At 36.6% G+C, this 20356-nt stretch overlaps 1 protein-coding gene across 1 annotated transcript; it reads right to left on the reverse strand.

Moving 5' to 3' along the window:
• Positions 1-2550: 2550 nt before the first annotated feature.
• Positions 2551-20115, reverse strand: ATP5PO (ATP synthase peripheral stalk subunit OSCP). Its single transcript, XM_044670234.1, is given in 8 exon segments — positions 2551-2737; positions 3115-3201; positions 4985-5097; positions 5725-5854; positions 14683-14793; positions 17727-17777; positions 20010-20051; positions 20053-20115. Coding segments are annotated over 8 exon segments (711 nt in total). The 3' UTR covers positions 2551-2623.
• Between the last annotated feature and the right edge of the window lie 241 nt (positions 20116-20356).

Raw genomic sequence — 20356 nt, forward strand, 5'->3', positions numbered from 1 at the left:
CAAACCTGGACTCAGGAAGACTCGAATTCAGATTTGATCTGGGGACAAGTCCCTTAACTCCTGTCTTGGTTTCCTCATTTGTAAAATAGGAAGCAAACAAGAATTTAAGCACCTACTACATGTTGAGTGCTTTACAATTACCTAAGTCTCACAAGCCTGGGAGGTAGATGTTATTATTACCTCCATTTTACAGCAAAGTAAACAGGTTAAATGACTTGCCCAGTCAGTAGCTAGTGTATGAGGCTGTCTTTGAACTTAGATCTTCCTGACTCCTAGCCCTAATCCTCTATCCACCAAGCCACTTCTCTGAGGTTGTTTGGGAGATAAATGAGACATTGATAAACACTTTGTAAACCATAAGGTACTAATTAAATGCTTGCTTTTAGGACTAATTAGGTTGTTCTGTAATAACTTTGTTAGTTCTTGGCTTTTAAAAAACCAGTTAACCCTGACCTTAGGTACATTGAAGATTTGAATGATCCTTGAAATGCCTGACGTCACGCTAAGAGTCAACACAATATTGTGATACTGGAAATTTGGGGATCCTTGAACTGATTTTGAGGTCCCTGATATAGACTTCCTGTGGACATTTAGAGGACTCGAAAACTGCATTCCCATGATTCCTCTTGTGTAATACAGGTGGGGAGGAAGTGTGATTACATAGACAAAGGTATAAAGGCTCAGAACTTGATTGAGACGCTCTCTTTCCTGTAGAATAAGCCAGGTGGGCGGGATATTTGAATTAGATCTTAGCAGGCATGTGGCCTTCTTAATTACCAATATGGCTTTAAATAAACTATTAATATTTTTGAATATATCCATCTATATCAATAATTTTATTTGTAACAATATCTTGAATGGTTGTTGAAGTGTGCTCTTTGATAGCTAAAAATGTACATTTCTTTAATGTCCATCCATAGAATCACAGAACTAAAAAAAAGGCCTAGAAGGCCAAGGTCAGATGTTCAGTCAGCTGTGGGAAGTGATGGGTGCCTCCAGCCTGGGGCACCCCAGTGGTGGGACACAGGAGTCAGTTATGTGCCATATCTGAGGATGATCCGATGGCTCAGTGTAAGGTTTCCACAGAAGCCAGGGCAGACACATGATGTCTGAAAGCCACTGGCCAAGGAAAGAAAGGAAGAGCATAGGTTTGAAAAGCTCAGTGAGAAAAGGGGGTTGCTCTTTTTGGCTTCTGTACCTATCTTTGGGCTGGTGTTTTATTCTGAGCTCTTACCTTATCTCTTGATCTTTGACAAGCAGAGGTTCAGGCTGCAATGGAGGACTAGATTTATTTTATCTAAGTTAGAAATTTCCCTTTTTTCTTTTTCTCATTCTTTACTAATAAATGCTTATAAATCTAGTAATAAGCCTCCAAATTAATTTTTATTTATCACATAGCCTGGGGTCATTAGAAGCATATATACATATAATCACCGCTATTACGAAATAAACCTAATCAAAATTCCTTAGCCAACATGTTTGCATGCCATTTATATGAACAAAAAAGTATGTTTGTCACATAGTTCAAACCAAAGCCCATTGACTCCAAAACCATTGCTTTTTCCATCACACCAACATCTATGATTTCATGAATTGCATTTCATCCAATAATAAAATAAAAATCCATCTTACTTTTGTATCAATGCCCTTCCATTAATTTTCTTCATAGGCCCACTCAAGATAATAAAGACTTTCCTTGCTTTCTCTTGCTATCAGAATATCAATAAAAAGCTGCTCCTAAGTTATCCCTTGTTATGTAATGCATTAATAATTCTGTTTGTGCCTCTTAACTACCCGAACCTCTCTACTGCCTTTTAGTTGATCCTTAATATCACTTAATACTGGTGCTAAAAAAATTTAAGATGAAAATATACAATACCTTCATTGCTTTCATGGGAGGATGAGGAGGCCAGAGGGAGAACATAGTTACAGGAATGGAATATTTCATACTGTCATATTTGGCTGATGTATTGATTTCTTTTTCTGAACTGTCTCCTCCCTCTCATGTTTTAAAAAAATTTTTTACAGGGAATAGTTCTGGACAGAAGGATGAAAGAAATATGAGATATGTAGAAATGCAAGTGATATAAAAAATTTTAAAGAAGCCAAATTGGAAAAAACAAAGGTCATTAAAATAACTTTATGATTTCCTAAAAGCAATCCAGTCTGCTCTGTTCCTATTCAATTCTGGACCCAAATGATTGTCCATTTGCAATTCCTGTCTTTAGCCTATAGACCTATGCTATAAGATGAAACAACATATACTAAATTTGGCACATTTAAATGAGTGGTTAAATCCTTGGGAGAAGTATTCTCTGTATTTGTTTGTCATGTAGATATCTTGGACACTAGATTTAAGAAAACAGTGCCAGAGTAGTTGAGACAATTTTAGATCAGAGATAGAACTTTGTGACAAAAATCTAGGAAATTTTCATTTACAAAACAGTGAGCATTTTTTTTTTGGTCTTGTTTGTTTCATTTACATAACATGGTATAAGAGGCTAATTCCAGACTTTTAGCATTTCATATTTCAACTACATTAACACAATGAAAATTTTTAAGTACTTTATTGCTTCTACAAATTTTAGAAGTTTCACCAATGAACTGTGGAAAAACATTACTTTTAAACAGCTTCCTTCATAATCCTGCTTAGCTTCTGGATCTTAGTTCTTGCAGACATATCCACATATTTCTCCCCTATACGAACAATCATTCCTCCCATGATTGAAGGATCAATCTGAAAAGAGAATTAGTCATTAAAAACATAGAAAAAGGTAAATTATTGGCCTTATTCTATTGATCAATTGAAATAATGGATCTGGAAGTACTTTGAGAAGCATTAAATGCAAATGTGAAACAATATCTAAAAATGTACGTTATTATTAGGATAGAGAAATTATTTATCTGGGGGAAAAAATGTAAATCTTTATATGGAAACTTGAGAACATTTGGATTTGAAAGATAACTGTGTGTGTGTGTGTGTGTGTGTGTGTGTGTGTTTAAGGGAAGCACTATAGTTAAATAGATCAATAAATTTATTTTTATTAAAATTTCTCTATCATTTTTATCAGCTTCAATTGGCTTGAGGGAAAAAAATGAGAAATCAAAACCTACCTTGGTTTCCATTTTCAGGACTTGACCCTTACGTAGGAAGCTGTTCAGAACTGCTTCTAGTTCTGAAAGAGTTGAGCTATCTAAAGCCTAAGATGGATGAAACAAAAAAAAATACTTCCTTAAAAAAATAGACAAAATGAAAACAAATGATAGAATTTTATAATCTTAAAATACAGCAGGAGCCAGAAGAAAAAAGAACTTTCCATCATCAAAACCTGCCACACAACATCAACATCTGATTCAAATGTTTTACTGTGTATAGAATGCAGTACAAACTGTTGTTATAGACTTGGTTAACTCTTATAGTCACCTAGGAAACATTAAAGAGAGGAATCCAGCCACGAAAAGGCAAAAAGCTATTTTCACAACTTATCTAACATGTAAAATTTGGAATCTGCAAATTTAAATAACTCATCTACTATTACTCATGGTGAGGCAGCTATACCTGGTGGATAGAAAGCTATCCTTTTCTAGTAAGGAAATACTGCTCAGTAGAAAGGCAAGAATATAATGGGAGGGTGGGATATGGGGGGTGCAGCTAGGTGGTTTAGTGGATTGAGAGCCAGGCCCAGAGACGGGAAGTCCTGGGTTTAAATTTGGACTTGGACACTTCCTACCTGTGTGACCCTGGGCAAGTCATTTCACTCTCACTGCCTAGCCCTTACCCCTCTTCTGCCTTAAAACCAATACATAGTATTAATTCTAAGATGGAAGGTAAAGGTTTTAAAAAAAAGAATATAATGGTGCTCTTTGGTGAGAAGGCTTTACTTAAATGTTTTTCTTTACTAAGAGGAAGAGCTTGCTGATATGAGGAGGAAGAGGTATAGGAGAGCAGGTACAGTGATAAGGGGAAATAATTAAGGTCACATCATCATCAAAATTATAGCCTAGCACACTGGTTATTATATCAACTTTTTATTCCTTCTGGAAATCAAAAAAAAAGCTGGGCTCACAATGCAACAGTATAAAAAACAAACCAACTCCAAAACCTTTTTCCTATAATGACTTGAATAGTAGATGAGTGAATCAATATTGCCTAGATAGTGAGTGGTCCAAAGTCTACTGTAACAAGCTAAAAGGCATAATCCATTTCCACCACAAAAGATTTTGCCAAATCATTACTGTGAATTTGAAAAATATTTTGTGTCACTTATGCTTTATACTGTAATGCTTTATGTGTATTAATCTCATCAGACCTTCACAACAATCATCTAAGGCAGATACAAGTATTAACCCAATTTTACAGATGAGAAAACAGAAACAAAGGTGAAGTAAATGTGTTCATGACCACACAACCATAGGATTCATTGGAAGATTCAGAGATAATGTATATAAACCATTATGCAAACTTTAAAGCATTATATGAATAAATGTCTGAGGAAGAATTTGAACTTAAGTCTTCCTGATTTCAAATTCCAACACTCAGTCCATTGGGCCACATTGCCTCTTTTCATGAAGAAGTTTGAGTTTACTATAGAACTCTTAATAAAACCCCACAATGTTATAATTGATCTTAAAACAGGCCATGCACTACCTAGAACATCTTCATTAATTATTGGTGGTTTTTCGCTCTGGCATATTTTGGGGGTTAAATGAGGGAAGGATGGAAAACCTCAATCTACGATATTCTGGGCTTCTGTAACAATAATATTTCACTATTTTTGAAAGCTGGTCAGCTCAGCAAGTAGGGTAAAAGCTAGAAAGGCACACATTAATCACCAGAAGTGTTTAAACCCAGCAAAAGTAGCTAATCTGAGGACAAAATATATCTCTGGGTTGGCCACAGGTCACCTTTCTTGATTTGCTCATTTTAACTGGATTAGGCTAGTTTTAATGTTAAAGCTAAATAAACTGACAATCTATTACTTACAGATGCAGTAGTAACTGAACATGGTACTTCTCCACGATGTACACTCATTATAGTAGAAAATGCTGAAATAATTCCTGGGGTGTTGTTTAAACGACCATTTTCAGCAAGCAATTCTGTAAGACATAAAACATCTCAACGTGACTAATTTACACGAGTAACAATTCACACTATTAGCCTCAAGGACAAAAATGTTTATGAAAAATGCCAACATTTTTGGGTGACCCACAGAAAGAATAATGTACTAAGAAGTAACATCTACTCTACAATCTTATATTCCTATCAGCATCAATATCACCCCACAGCATCTAGAATGTCTACATGTGAAAAACAGAGACACATATTTGCTTTCACTGAAACGTGTACATGAGTTTTTCAATTTATGGTCAGGATTTACGACAAACTAGATACATTACTTTCTGGATCCCATTTTAACATAAATGTGACAGCTAGATTAAAAGGGAGGAGAGGAGGGAAGTCAAACAAGTTTTCTTTGAACATCAATGATCCACAAACCATCTACCATGAACCAATGCTGTAGAACATTTTAATCTTCAATTAGGAGGTTACAAAAATTTTATTCAATATTTAAAAGATTTTCTAAGCGAATGAAGAAAAATCTTTTTGACCAAAATATGAACTGAACCTATAACCCTAATTAGTTATATGTGACATTTATTATTTCAAGTGCAATATTTCCTATGACAGTCATTTTAAATAAAAAAGATCATAAAAATACTTACTCATGAAGTTGGTTGTGATGGGGGAAAACTTTTCTTTTGCTATTAAGTCATTTAGGGCTGCCATCTTAATGGTACGCTTGATATGAGGATTCATAAAAGAGGCAACTGTTTTGGGTTCCTTCAAAATTTTCTGAAAGTAAAACACATTTTGTTAATCATTTAGGGCACAAATGCATGTTCTAGTTTACATGCAACTTATACTTCAATAATTATATTTTGCCTTCTAAGTTATGTCTGAACAGAACTTTGACAACACAGATTCTTCTAAGAATTCTGAGACTACAGGTACTTTGAAAGATTTATGACTAAAAAGCAAGTGCTCTCCTTGTCAGAAACAAAAACCAGGACTACCACCACCTCCCTTCAGATCCTGGTGGAGGTGCCCCAAAGCTAGGGAAATGGCAGTAATTTTTAGAGAATCACAGAGATATGGCCCTCTGTCAGTCACCAGCAACACAAACCAAAGCACTATGGAGGCAGCATGAGAGGCGGGAAAAGCAACTACTACCATCCCTTTCAAGCATTCCTGATGAAAAGACCAGAGCTGAAAAGAAGGAAGACACAGAGGGCATGAGTGCAAGTTGGAAAAATATTAAATAAATATGGAGGGGTGAGAAAGAGGGGTGCAATGGAAGAAGGGAAAAGGGGAAAGGAAACGAAGAATGGGGGGAAAATATCTCACATAAAAGCAGTGCACAAGGAAGAACTTCTACAGTGGAAGGGAAAATGGGGGAGGGGCCACGATATTTGAACCTCACTCTTATCTAAACTGGTTCAAAGCAGGAAGAATATACATCTTATCTAAAAGAAATAGGAAGGGAAGTTAATAAGAGAAAAGGGGAAGTGGTGGTAAAAGGGAGGGCAGATAAGGGAGACAGTGGTCAGAAAAGACTTTTGAGGGACAGGTTAAAAAAAGAGAGAATGATAAATAGATGCAAGAGGAGAGGGTCTGAAAGTAAAGACCATATGGCACTTAAACTGTGCTTTCAGAAAGCTAGGGATTTTATTGTTTCTCAACTTTTATTGCGATTAATTAAAGAAATTGGAAATTTTATCTTAGAACTTTTAGTTCTTTCAGTTTGCCTTTTGGCTGAATTCCCTTCTATGTGATAAGAGTGTGAGCTCCTGGAAGGCAGTGCCTGTCTCATTTTTCTATCTGTATCTCTATGCTGAACAAATCCTAAGTGTTTAAGTACTTTTTCATTCATTGTATCAATCGATAAGGAGTATCACAGCTGGAAGATCTTGCTTTTTAAAACTTCTCTATTTCTTTGTATTTTTAGATGTTCAATATTAGTATCAATATTTTCCCCCTCTAGGACTCCTACATAAATTTTGCCATTTTCATTCAAAATGAGCACAACTCACAAAATGTAGATCAGCTATCATCAAATTACCAGCAAGAAAATCAGGATAAATAAAGATTTCTCTGATTTCCTTGTTATTCTTTGGTCTCAAAAAGGGTAGAGATAACTAGCTGCTAGGGCAGGGGTTCCTAAAAACTAGCTCTGAGTCTATAATGCAGCCCCCTATCTGAAGGACAGATTTCAGAGCATTTGTGACCTTGGAGAAGGGAAAATTTCATTTTTTTTCTTCTATATATTTTGTTTTGGTTTTCTTTGTACTCCTATTTATTTTACTTCATTCACGTAAAAACATTCTGAAATATACTTCACTAGACTGTCAAAAGATGATCCTTAAAAGAACCCTTGTGCTAAAGGGCCAACAAAGACATACTGCTGCCATTTATAAGAATTTGTGATCTTTGGGTCAAAAGAAAGTCACAAAATAAGAGTTTGAAATTTTTCATTAGTGACTGTAAAAGTAGAGGTCTATTATGTTTTTTAAACCAATGCAATTAAAAAAAAACCTGCTTTAGAAATGAGTATAGATGCAATGAAAAAAAAACCGTGAAATAAATTATGGAGAAAGTATTAGTTGGAACTTTTTGGCCCCCCCAAAGCAACCATTTGATTTTAAAGCAAAAAATCTTGATGAAGAACTGGACCCTATTTCCCTGAGGCCATAAAGTCCTCCCTCCTTTTGTCTACCTAGCTAGAAGACCAGATACTTGCCCAGAGTGGCCATTCTAAACCAACCTCCTAATTTTACAAATGAGTAAGCTAAGGCTCAGAGAAGATATTATGTGCCTAGCTAGGATTTGAGCACTAAATTCATTCTTTTTCTTGCATCAGACTTTTGGTGTTAGTATAATCACACATTTCCCCTTTGTGACTGTATCAAATGTTTGGTCTGATCATGCTACCCTCTCTGTTCAATAAACTCCAAAGTCTCCCTTACACCTCCAGACTCAAATATAAAATCCTGTTTGGAGTTTAAAGCTATTCATAATCTGTCCCCCCTCTCCTACACTTTTCTAGTATTCTTCTACCTTACAACCTGATATTTCAATCCAGTAATGCCCTTGCTGTTCCTCTCACATGATACACTATCTTCTAACTCCAGGCATACCTCTTAAGTTTCCAGAGTGTCCTTCAAAATCCAGCTAAAATGTCACCTCTACAGAGAGCCTTTCCTAATCCCTAAAAATTCCAGTGTTCCTCTTCTGATTGTTTCCAAGTGACTGTGAGCTCCTCAAGGGCAGGGACTGTGTTTTACTTTTCTTTATATCTTCAGAGACTCACATAATAACTGGCACATGGTAGATTAATAAATCATAATTGCTTGATGAATTCTTTCAACTCCACATTGTTATCTTCTCTTGACTTTAAGTAACACTACCTACTTAGGAACATTCATCTTTTGAGCTAGTTACTAAAACCTAAATGGCAGTAGAAACCAGGAAAGTCAGAAACCTATTAACTGTCAACTGTTAACTGTCAAATTGGGAAATTCAGTGAAAATTGATTAGGTTTCTACTTTTAGTCACATTACAAAAACTTTTATAATTCTTAATTTTTTTTGACATTGCTTTTTAATTTCTTCTACTGACAGCTCCTTCTCCAGTATCCTTTACTTCATTCAGGTCATGCAAGTAAACTGTGGGTGTTTCCCAAAGCTCTGACCTGAGTCTTTTTTCTTCTCCCTTGAATACTACTTTGCTTGGTGACCTCATTAACTCCTACGGATTCAATTTATTTTTAAAAATATTTTTTCCATGATACATTTTCTTTTCTTGCCCTCTTCTCTTCCCCCTCCCAGAGCCTACAAACAATTCCACTGGGCTATGCAAATGTCATCACTTGATACCTATTTCCATATTATTCACTTTTGCAATAGAGCACTCTTTTGAAACCAAACCCCCAAATAATGTACTCATATAAACAAGGGATAAGTCATATGTTTTCTTTCTGCATTTCAACTCCCACAGTCCTTTCTCTCAATGTGGATAACATTCTTTCTCACAAGTTCCTCAGGATTGTTCTGGATCATTGCTTTGCTACTAGGAGCAAAGTCCATTACATTGGCTCATTCAAATATGTTTCACTTTCTGAGTACAATGTTCTGGTTCTGCTCATTTCACTCTGCATCAGTTCATGGAGGTTCTTCCAGTTCGTCACTCCTTACAGCACAATAGTATTCCATCACCATTATCATATACCACAATTTATTCAGCCATTCCCCAATTGAGGGACACCCCCCCATGAATATTCTTATACAATCCTTTTAAATGATCTCTTTGGGGTACAAGTCTAGTAGTGGTATTGCTGGATCAAAAAGCATGAATTCTTTTAAATTCCTTTGGGTGTAATTCTAAACTGCCTTCCAGAATGGTGGGATTTATTAACAACTCCACCAGCAGTGTTTAAGTGTCCCAATTTTGCCACATCTACTCCAACATTTATTATTTTCCCTTACTGTCATATTGGCCAATCTGCTAAGTATGAGGTGGTATCTCAGAGTTGTTTTGATTTGCATTTCTCTAATCAGGAGGGATTTAGAACACTTTTCCTTGTGATTATTGATAGTTTTGATTTCTTCATCTGAAAACTGCTTATTCCTATCCTTTGACCATTTGTTGATTGTGGGGGACTGTGGGGGCCAAGGGTTTAAATCCCCACCAAATGCTTTCCCCTCTTCTCCTGAAATTGCTGTAAAAGGTTCATGAAAAGGGCACAGATTTGAGAAAGAGTAACCTTGAGTATAATGATGCAAAAGCAGAGAGAATTCTCCTCCCTGGCTCCAGAGGCCAGGCTCTAGTCAAAACTATGTCTGTTGACCATTTGCTTCCCTTAATGAGCTACCCTGGTAGAAAGTAGATAAATATACATATTGTTTCTGGAACAGCAGAAGCCTGAGAGAAGAAGCAGTAGCCTAAAGCCTGCTGATAGAGGAATATGGTAGAATAAGTCTAGATTGTTATAAGCCTGTCAGTGTGAGTCTCTCGCACTATCCCCATATTTGGGATTCCTAGATTTTGACAGTTGATTGGAGAATGTTTTGATTTCTTGTATATTTGACTTAATGGCTTGATTTCTTGTATATTTGACTTAGTTCCTCACATATTTGGGAAATTAGACCTTTGTCAGAGAATTCTGTTATAAATTTTTTCTCTCAGTTTGTTGGCTCCCTTCTAATTTTAGTTGCATTGGTTTTGTTTACACAAAACACTTTAAATTTGATATCCAAATTATTGTTTACATTTTGTAATGTTCTCTATTTCTTGCTTGATTTTAAATTCCTTCCTTTCCCACAGATCTGACAGGTATAATATTCTATGTTCACCTAATTTATTTGTGATTTTGCTCTTTATATAAGTCATTTACCCATTTTGAATTTATCTTGATATAGAGTGTAAGATGATGATCTAAACCTAATTTTCCCCATGTTGTTTTCCAATTTTCCCAGCAGTTTTTGTCAAATAGTGAGTACCTGTTCCAAAAGCTGGGCTCTTTGGGTTTATCAAACACTAGCTTGCTGATGTCATTTACCCCTAGTCTATTCCACTGATTCTTCCTTCTGTCTCTTAGCCAGTACCATATTGTTTTGATGATCACTGCTTTATTATACAGATTAGGATCTAGTACTGCTAGGGCCCCATCCTTCACATTTTTTTTTTCACTAGTTCACTTGATATTCTTGGTCTCTTGTTCTTCCAGATGAACTTTGTTATAATTTTTTCTAATTCTATAAAAAAAGCTTTTTGGTAGTTTGGCACTGAATAAGTAAATTAGTTTAAGTAGGATTGTCATTTTAATATTAGCTTGTCCTACCCATGAGCAATAAATGTTTTTCCAATTGTTTAGGTCTAGTTTTATTTGTGTGAAAAGTGTTTTGTAGTTGTGTTCATATAATTCCTGAGTTTGTCTTGGCAGATAGATTCCCAAATATTTTATATTGTCTTGAGTGATTTTAAATGGAGTTTCTCTTTCTAACTCTTGCTGTTGATTTTTATTGGAAATATACAGAAATGCTAATGATTTATGTGGGTTTATTTTGTATCCTGCAATTCTGCTAAAATTATTATTTCTACTAGCTGTTTAGTTGATTTTTTAGGATTCTCTAAATATACCATCATATCATCAGCAAAGAGTGATACTTCAGTTTCCTCATTGCCTACATTAATCCCTTCAATTTCCTTTTCTTCTCTAATTGCTATTGTTAGCATTTCTAATACAATATTAAATAATAGTAGTGATAATGGGCAGTCCTGCTTCACTCCTGATCTTATTGGGAAGGCTTCTAACATCTCCATTGCAGATGATACTTGCTAATGGTTTTTAAATAAATATTGTCTATTATTTTGAGGAAAGGTCTTTCTTTCCCATACTTTCTAGTGTTTTTAATAGTATGGGTGTTGTATTTTGTCAATTTTCTGCATCTATTGACTTTAGATGATGCATAATAAATTCTGCTCCAGCTTTTACCTTTAATCTATGTGTATCACCCTGCTTCAAATGTGTTTCCTGCAAACAACATATAGTAGGATTCTGTTTTTTAATCCACTCTGCTATCTGCTTCCGTTTTATGGGTGAGTTCATCCCACTCACATCGAGTTATTATTACTCAGTATTGCCCTCCATCTTATTCTCCCTTTTTGATCCTGCTCTATTCTCTTTCATTCTGTTCCTCTTCACCAGTGTTTTGCTTTTTTTCACCTCTCCTATTTCCCTCTCCCTCCAGTTAGCTCCCCCTTCTACTTCTCTGCAGGGTAAGATATAGTTCTATACTCCAATAAATATATTTGTTTTCCCCTCTCTGAGCCAGTTACAATGAGTAAAGTTTAAGCATTGCCCATCACAACCCTTATCTTCCTCTCTCCATAATGATTTTTCATGCCTCTTTATGCTATATAATTTACCACATTCTATCTCTCTCTTGCTTTTTCTCTCAGTGCAACCCTTTCTTTCAGCCCTTGATTATTTTTACATACCATATATATTTCATATCACATATACATAATAAACATATCATCAAAATCAGCTTACTTTCCCACCCTCTTTCTAATTTTCTATATTCCTTCTATCTTCTCTACTACAAAGAGTAATTTTTGAGAATTACAGATATCCTCTTTTTCATGTAGAAATACAAACATTTTGACCTTTTTTGTTTAGGTCTGGCTTACTCCTCAAGAATGCTTGGAAATCTATCTTATTGAATGTCCATTTTTTCCCCTGAAAGAATATACTAAGTTTTGCTGGATAGGTGACTCTAGGTTGTAAATCTAGATCTTTTGCCTTCCTGAATATCATATTCCATGCCTTCCAATCTTTGAATGTAGAAGCTGCTAGGTCCTGATTGTAGCACCATGATTGGTTTATTTTTTTCATTCTTTTGGCTGTTTTATTGTTTCTAGATTTCTCATGAAATCATTAGTTTCTAGTTGCTCAATTCTAATTCTTAAGGCCTGATTTTCCTCCTTCAGCTTTTGGTTATCCTTTTTTACTTCTTCTTGTACTGCTTTCTGTACATTTCATTTCTCTTCCCCACTTTTCTTCTGCTTCTCTTAATTTGTTTTTGAAGTATTTTTTTGAGTTCTTCCAGAATCTGTGTCTAATCCATATTTTTCTTTTGGATTTTGCATGTGTGTGTTTTGATTTCACTGTCCCCTTTTATGTCTGTACTTTGCTCTTTGTGTCCATAAAAATTCTTTAAGAGTTAGGTGCTTTTTTGGTTGTTTGTTCATTTTCCCTATTTTTTTTATAGGTAGGCTCTGTTTTCTGGGAGGTTAAACTTAAACTTCAGTCCTTCCTTGATGTTACCCTTAGCTTTTTTTCTTCTTTTGGGTTTCTGCCAGTTTCAGTTTTTCCAATATGGTATCCATGGATTCAATTAAAAAACAAACAAACAACCCTTTCCTTGTCTTAGAATCAATCCTGGGTATTGGTTCTAAGGCAGAAGGGTCACAGAAGTAGGAAGTGTCTGAAGCCATATTTGAATCCAGTTTCTAGGCCTGACTCAATCCACTGAATCACCTAGCTGCCCCATCATGGAGCCCAACTATTATTTCTATTCAAATGATTCTAAAATCTATTTGTTCAGCTCTAGCTTCTTTTCTGATCTTCTGTCTTACATCTCCAATTGCCTACTGGACATCTTAAACTGGATATGCCATAAATATGCAATCTAAAACCAAACTCATTATCCTTCAGTGAAAATCTGTCCCTACTTTCTAGCTTCTTTTTTACTGTCAAGGGTAACACCAAACTCCCCATCATTCCAGCTCCCAACAGAGGTGTCATCAATGACTCTTCACATAGCTGTCATCCTATTGATTCTATCTTTGAAACATCTTTTATTTGTGCCCCTTTCTTTCCTCTGACACTTGCTACCACTCTGGTACTGGCCCTCATCATCCCATTCTTGGACTTTTGCAAGAGCCTGCTGATTGTTCTGCCTTTCTGCTCCAGACCATCTCCTACTCAACTGTGAATTAGATCAATTACCAAACCCTCATTTTTTATTTTTAAAAGCCCTTTTGGCCCACACCTTTCTGCATCTCCATTTTTATACTTTACTCCCCTCAATTTACTCTGCAATCCTGATCCTGGTCCCCTTATACTTTTTCATCCAAGAAAAAAATCCCTCTCCTGACTCTGCATTTTCCCTGGCTATCCCCCAAGTCTAGAACTCTCTCCTCACTCTTCATCTCCACCTCCTGGCTCCTTTTGCCTCTTTCAAGTTTCAGCTAAAGGTTCACCTTCTGTAAGAACCCTTTCTCAGTCTTCTAATCTTGGTGCTGTAAATATTAAAAATGATAAAGGCTGGTATAATAATATATATTAGTATTTTAATTAAAGCCATGTTGATAGATAAAATCATTAGACCACGCGCTTGTAAGCATTCAAAACTGCCGCCACCTCCATTTTGCCTCCTTGTCAAGTTCCTACTCGCCAAAGAAGAGAGACCACTCCCTCCTAACCCACGAGATTTAAGCGCTCCCCTGCGTCAAGACGTCGGAAACGGAAACCAGTTGGACCATGTTGGATCAAGGGAAATGTAGTTTTGATACATTTCCCTTGTCCATAGAAATATATACATTTTTAGATGGTTTCTTCCAATTTCCTTTTTACAGTGCCTTCCCTCTTGAGACTGCCTCCAATTTATCCTGTCTATAGCTGTTTACATGTGGTCTTCTTTATTAAAACTTTCAGCTTCTTGAGGGCAGAGATTATCTTTTGTCTTTATATCCTCATCGCTTAGCACAGCATCTGGCACACAGAAGGTGTTTATTAGCTTGATGGCTTGTTCATTTACCTTTCTCCCCAAATGAAGTTTCTTTGCCCTATCCTTAACATAATTTCTGTAATCCCTGTATAGAAATTATTTGTAGTTAATCTTAAATATTAAGCTGCCAACCCTCTTTCTACTTTCATACTCATTCTGAGAATGAAATTAAACTTTAATAGAAAACAAAAAAGATTACAAAAGGAAGGTAACTTCCAAAACAATACCGAAGACCAAAGATTTTTAATTACCTGCAAATAACAATTTAACTGAAAGAAAATAAGAAATAACAGTTTAGATGTAAATAAAGAGCACAGAAAGACTACTTACTGTTACTCTGATTAACTCCTTTTCAACAGCATCCAGCTTATTCTGCTTGGATGCAGCAGAATAAAGAGCAGTGGCATATCGACCTTCTAGCCCATACAATTGAATTGGAGGCTTTAAAAGAAATAAAGAAGAAAGGAAATTATGCAGGATTGCTACAGTTCAATACCAGGAGGGTTTAGGTTTTAAGTCTTGTTATATATACTTTATTATAAAATAGTTTAAGAGTTAAAGAACTGACTTGAACTTATCAGCAGTGCTGTTATTACTTAAGTGGGAAAGTCAATTTTTCTAGGCCTCAGTTTCCTTATATACAAAATGAGAAAATCTCTAGTACATCTTTAAAATGAACTGATTCTATTATGACTAATTTGTTATGGGCTTTCTTATATTTGCTACTTCTATAGAATATTATTTTTGTGTAGCTATGTCATTATTTTCTGTCACTTATGGCCTACTGGCAATAGCGAAAAGCTGTGGGTGTTTGATGAATGGGGAGCTTAAAATTTGGCATATGAATAAAGTATCAAGCAATTTATTTAATGCCTACTATGTGCAAAACTATAAATATGTAAAGAGCAGGGATTTAAGATTCCAGTCCTGGAGAAGGTTACAGTTGAGAGGATACATAAATAAATAAAATAAATACCAGGTAATTTCAGGACAAGTACCAACAACTGTGGAGATCAAGGTGGGCTTTACAAAGGAAGTGGCACTCTCTACTGAAGGAAGCTAAGGATGCTAACATGTAGAAGTGGGAAGTGGAGCCAAGATGGTGGTTAGTAGCAGTGAAAGCTGAAACCACTGACAGTCCTTTAAACCAATCTTTAAAAAGTGCATCAAAACGACAGGAGTTAAAAACCAACACCAAGACAGTGTGAGGGGGCCCTTCTGCTGAACACAACTTAAAAGGTAGGCAGAGAGAGTGGATTTTCATTGGACAAGGGGGAACCGGAGGCAAACTGCAAATAGAGGAGTGCTGGCCGGCCAACATCTCTGCATAGGCCAACTGTACTACACCGAGCAAAGAGAACCTCAGACCCAGCCCTTGAAGCCTCAAGCCCTGGTACCAGCCCTTAATGAGGCCTGGAAGTCCACAGCACTGGGCTCTTTTAAGCCTGCACTGCTGAGATAAAGCCCTGGCCCCAGTACAAAATAGTTCACAGTGCTGATCCCTACAAGCCAGCAAAGGAGACAGGATTAGCTAGTAGCTTTCAGAATTCCCAGTTCATAGACAAAAAAGGGCTGGGAAAATAAGTAAACAGCAGAAGAGACATTTAAAGCGTTTGTTTCAGGTATAAAGAAGAACCTATGCAAAATTATGGGAGTGGAATGTCAAGTTTGGGAGAATAGCTGGTAGTAGAGTTTGGATGAACATAAATGAGAAAAAGAGTGGCCTGGAAAGATATATGGGAGCCAGATTGTGGGAAGCATTAAATCAGTATCAAAATGGCTTCATATACAATCATCTTCTATTTTTCTTTTTGCCCTTATTCACATATCTGAATATGTTCATACTTGTTAATGAGGTGAAATTTTGAAATATTATTTTGTAAGAAAAATAATTTCATAATTATGAACTTTAGGAAGAATCTAGTCTAATATTTTCATTTTATAAATGGGAAAACTGAGACAAAAGAAGTCAACACATAGAAGCAAGTCTATAAAACATGCTTGAAAGCACAGACATATTATTTATAATATAGGCTTACAATATTTAAATATTTTTACAGAATTATTTTGTAATATTATTTGTAACAAGTTTATGGCATCCCCCTTTAAGTCTTCCCTTTCATATAATGCTCCCAACTCTATGTCCTATTTATCTTCTGGTCACTTATTAAGCATGGTATTCAAATTGGATTTTCATAATAAACCATAATATCCTTTGAGAACCAGTTGGAGGAACTAGAGATGTTTGGCCTAGAAAGAAGAATCAAACTCAAAGTCAAGAAGATTCAGGTGTGAACTCTTGACACATTGGCTACATGATCCTAGACAAATCAGTTTACCTCTCAGTGCCCTAGATAACGCTCTAAGATTACACATTGCTGAGAGTTTCTAGGCAATAAAAAAGATTTGAAGAGCTGACACAGGGAAGAGGGAATATACTTCATCTTTTTTGCCTCAAAATATGAAAGTAGGAGGAATGAGTAGAAATTAGAAGGAATACATATTTACATATATGGAAATACACTGTAGTAATTAAATTATGGAAAAGTGGAATTGGATTCTCAGGAGGTAGTGGGAGATCTCCTCTCAAAGGATGGATGATCACTTAATGGAGAATGTTGTAGAGGAAATTCATTTTAGGTATGAGTTGAACCAAATAAATTCTGAGGTCCCTTCCAACTCAGAATCTCTAATTCTCTAATATTTAAAAAGACTAAATAATGGCAAAGGCTGGCAAATTCTTTAAAAATTCAATAGGGAATTTGCAAAATTAAAATATGGAGAGTAAATGGGATTTGTGTGTGGAAATGGCATAGTGGTAAAAAAACTGTTTAAAACTGAACATGCAGTGAAAACACAGAAGAAAAAACAACTGCTTGAACACATGGGTTGATGAGGACATGATTTGGGATGTAGACTCTTTATGACCACCCTAGTACAATTACCAATAATATGGAAATAGATCTTAATTGATGACACAGTGGAAATGTTTGTTGGCTATGGGGGGTCGGAGAAAGAGCAAGAACATGAATCATGTAACCATGGGAAAAATTTTCCTAAAAAAATAAAAAAAATACCTGATAATAAAAAAAAAAGAGGAGAAAAAACAAAACAAAACAAAAAACTGAACATGCAAAAACCCAGATGTTGTGATAGACAAATACACTTGATGAAAAACCATTAGGTGCCACCTATGAATTGCATAGTTGTCTAGTAGAGTGACTTTTTTTCTTCAAGAACATAACATGTGTCAAATACATAGTTACAGATAAAATCCAATCAATATAACTCAGTGTATATTATATTGCAGTCTAGTTTTAATAGTTACAAACTTTTGATTAATCAAGCACAGCTGAATAATTAAACAAACGTACCCTGACGAGTTTGGCAAATGGTCTGGCCACTGAAGTGGTAAAGCAGCGTATCTAAAGACAAAAGAGGAAAATAAGGCAAAGTGGTTACTTGGAAGTCTTCTAAAATGTGGGAAAACTTATTCATGTCAATTTGAAGGAAGAAAATTATGGTCAAATTTTAATTATCTAGTAGCATCATCTACCTTTGTGAGGAATTCCTTGGTTCCCCAAGTTCTTGCTGTTTTTTGTCCCTAAACTACCTTGTGTTTAGTGTGTGTATGTTGGTCGTCCTCTCAGAACATAAGCTACTTAAAGGCAGATGTTCTTCCATTTCTGTCCTTATAACCCCTGGGCCTAAATATAATAAGCACTTAATAAATGCTTGTTGACTTGTGAAGCACTGTAGGTAAGACTGGGATTTTCTTCTACCACCATCCATCCTGGTACAATTTTATGGGAGGGAGGTGAGGATGTACGTGCTGAGAAATAGTAGTTATTTGAAGATTGTATATTTCAAACAATTTGAGATTTTGGAGTTTATATTAACATTCCCTCAAAGCAGATGTTTTTAACCTTTTTTTGTTCTGGACTCTAGCAGTCTGGTAAAAGCTATAGACTTCTTAGAATATTTGCTGCCTATGTTCATAATTAAAAGAAATATTAAATTTCAGCTAGAGGTAAATAAAAATAAAAATACTGACCCAAGGCCTCTAGTTAAGCATCTTTGTCTACAACTTGGCCAAAATGAATTCAATAGTTGGAGAAACTTGATGACTCTGGAAATAGTATTTTGTATACTAGTGGGATAAACTCTCTTGCTCAAGAATCTAAATAAGATTATGAAAATGAAAAATGGTATATTTTATATTATAGCACAATGGGCTCTAATTTTGTGAAAAAATGTTAATAGTGAAAATAAGATCCCTGAACTACAGGGCAAGGGCTTCTATCTTATAGTTTCACTGACTGACCGACTCCATTTCTGAATTGGTAAAACTAAATTTCTCTAGTAAATATTATTTGAGAGCTAGCTGTGGAATTTGTTACAATTAAACAAACATTTTAAAGCACCCATTGTATATAGTGCAAAGAGACTAAGAGTTAATGGGTTGTGGATGGGGCAGGTGGCACAGTGGATTGAGAGCCAGGCCTAGAGACTAGAGGTCCTATGTTCAAACATGGCCTAGCTGTGTGACCCTGGGCAAGTTAATAAACCGCAATTGCCTAGCCCTTATCAGTCTTCTGCCTTGGAACCAACACATAGCACTGATTCTCAAATGGAAGGTAAGAGTGAAAAAAAAAGTTAATGAGAACATAGTATAATATATAGGAATATAAAAGTAATTATAAGACAAAATAATACTGTTTAAGCTATGTAAAATCATGATGTAGGCTTCTACAATTAAGGATACCTGGGGGAAAAATGTCATTTGAATTGGACCAAAAAAACCCTCAGAGGTTTTATGTATGGGGAGGAGGGGGAAGTAAGTGAAAATGTTTAAGGCTTGGTAAGCAGAGGAAAAACATGGTATGTAGGACATATACATATAGCACCTACAGTAGACAGCTAGTAGTGTTTGGCCAAAAGAGTTCATGGAAGGGAAGAGAATGACAACATTGAAAAAAAGTAAGGTGGGCAGATGGAAGGCCTTGGATGCCTGGTTGAAGGATTTAAAAAGAATCCTGGTTGTCAGAAAACCCAGGTTTAAATGTCTTCAATGTGTGACCCTTCGACAAATCATTTAATTTTTCTAGGCTTGTTTCTTGCTGAGCAGCAAAATGAGGGGAAGCTGACTTCTTGGAACTCCAAGGTTCCTTCCAATCTATTAGAAGGATAGGACGGGAGAGGAGGAGAAAGAAGAATCAATAGCGAAATCAACATCCCCCTCCCACAAAGATGTCATCACCTCCTCCGAGGCCTAAGGTGGGTGATACCGCACGGCCCCTTTTCAACTCCTAAGCCTCGGGACTTCGATGTTTTGCGAGAAGCCCTCAAGGTCATCTCCCTGCCAGGCCTTTTTGGGGCTCCCAGCCTTGAGCCTAAGGCCCAGAGTGGAGGGCGGGGGGAGATCGGGCTGGGGAAGGGAGAAGAAGAGATTGGGCTGAGGAAAGGGGAGCGCGCCGAGGCCTCCCTCAGTCTGAGAGCGTCCCGTCTCCTCCAGCCAAGGAGAAGCAGGACACAATGAGCACTGAGGGGCAGTGGTTAGGCTTGGGCGATGAACATTCCCGGCGTGGGGAAGGGGGTATCCCGGGTAGAAGACCCGTGACAGTTGGCTGGAGGAAGAAGCTCTTCGCCCACCTTACCTGCTGGACAGCCACAGAAGCAGAGGCCACCGCCATCTTTTTTCTCCTGTGGCCGCTGTAGGTCAAACCGGATAACAGAGAGGAGGAAGTGACTTGACAAACGCATGCGCAGAACGAGAAGTGACTTGCGAGACGCTAGCGTAAATCCACAACCCCGCCTCTTGCCCACTACAGCGTGAGGTAGTTCTAGCGCGACTCTCGAGCAGGTCTCTCGTTCTTGCTTGGGAATTGTAGTTTTTCAGGCGTAAGCGGGCAAAGCTCGGCGACAGGGCCTGGGAGGATTGAGGGTGGGGGCAGGGCGAGGCTGTACTGAACCCAACGTAGCTCAAAGAGTTGCCGCATCAGAT

The sequence above is a fragment of the Gracilinanus agilis genome, chromosome 3, assembly GCF_016433145.1.
Source record: "Gracilinanus agilis isolate LMUSP501 chromosome 3, AgileGrace, whole genome shotgun sequence".
Lineage (NCBI taxonomy): Eukaryota > Metazoa > Chordata > Mammalia > Didelphimorphia > Didelphidae > Gracilinanus > Gracilinanus agilis.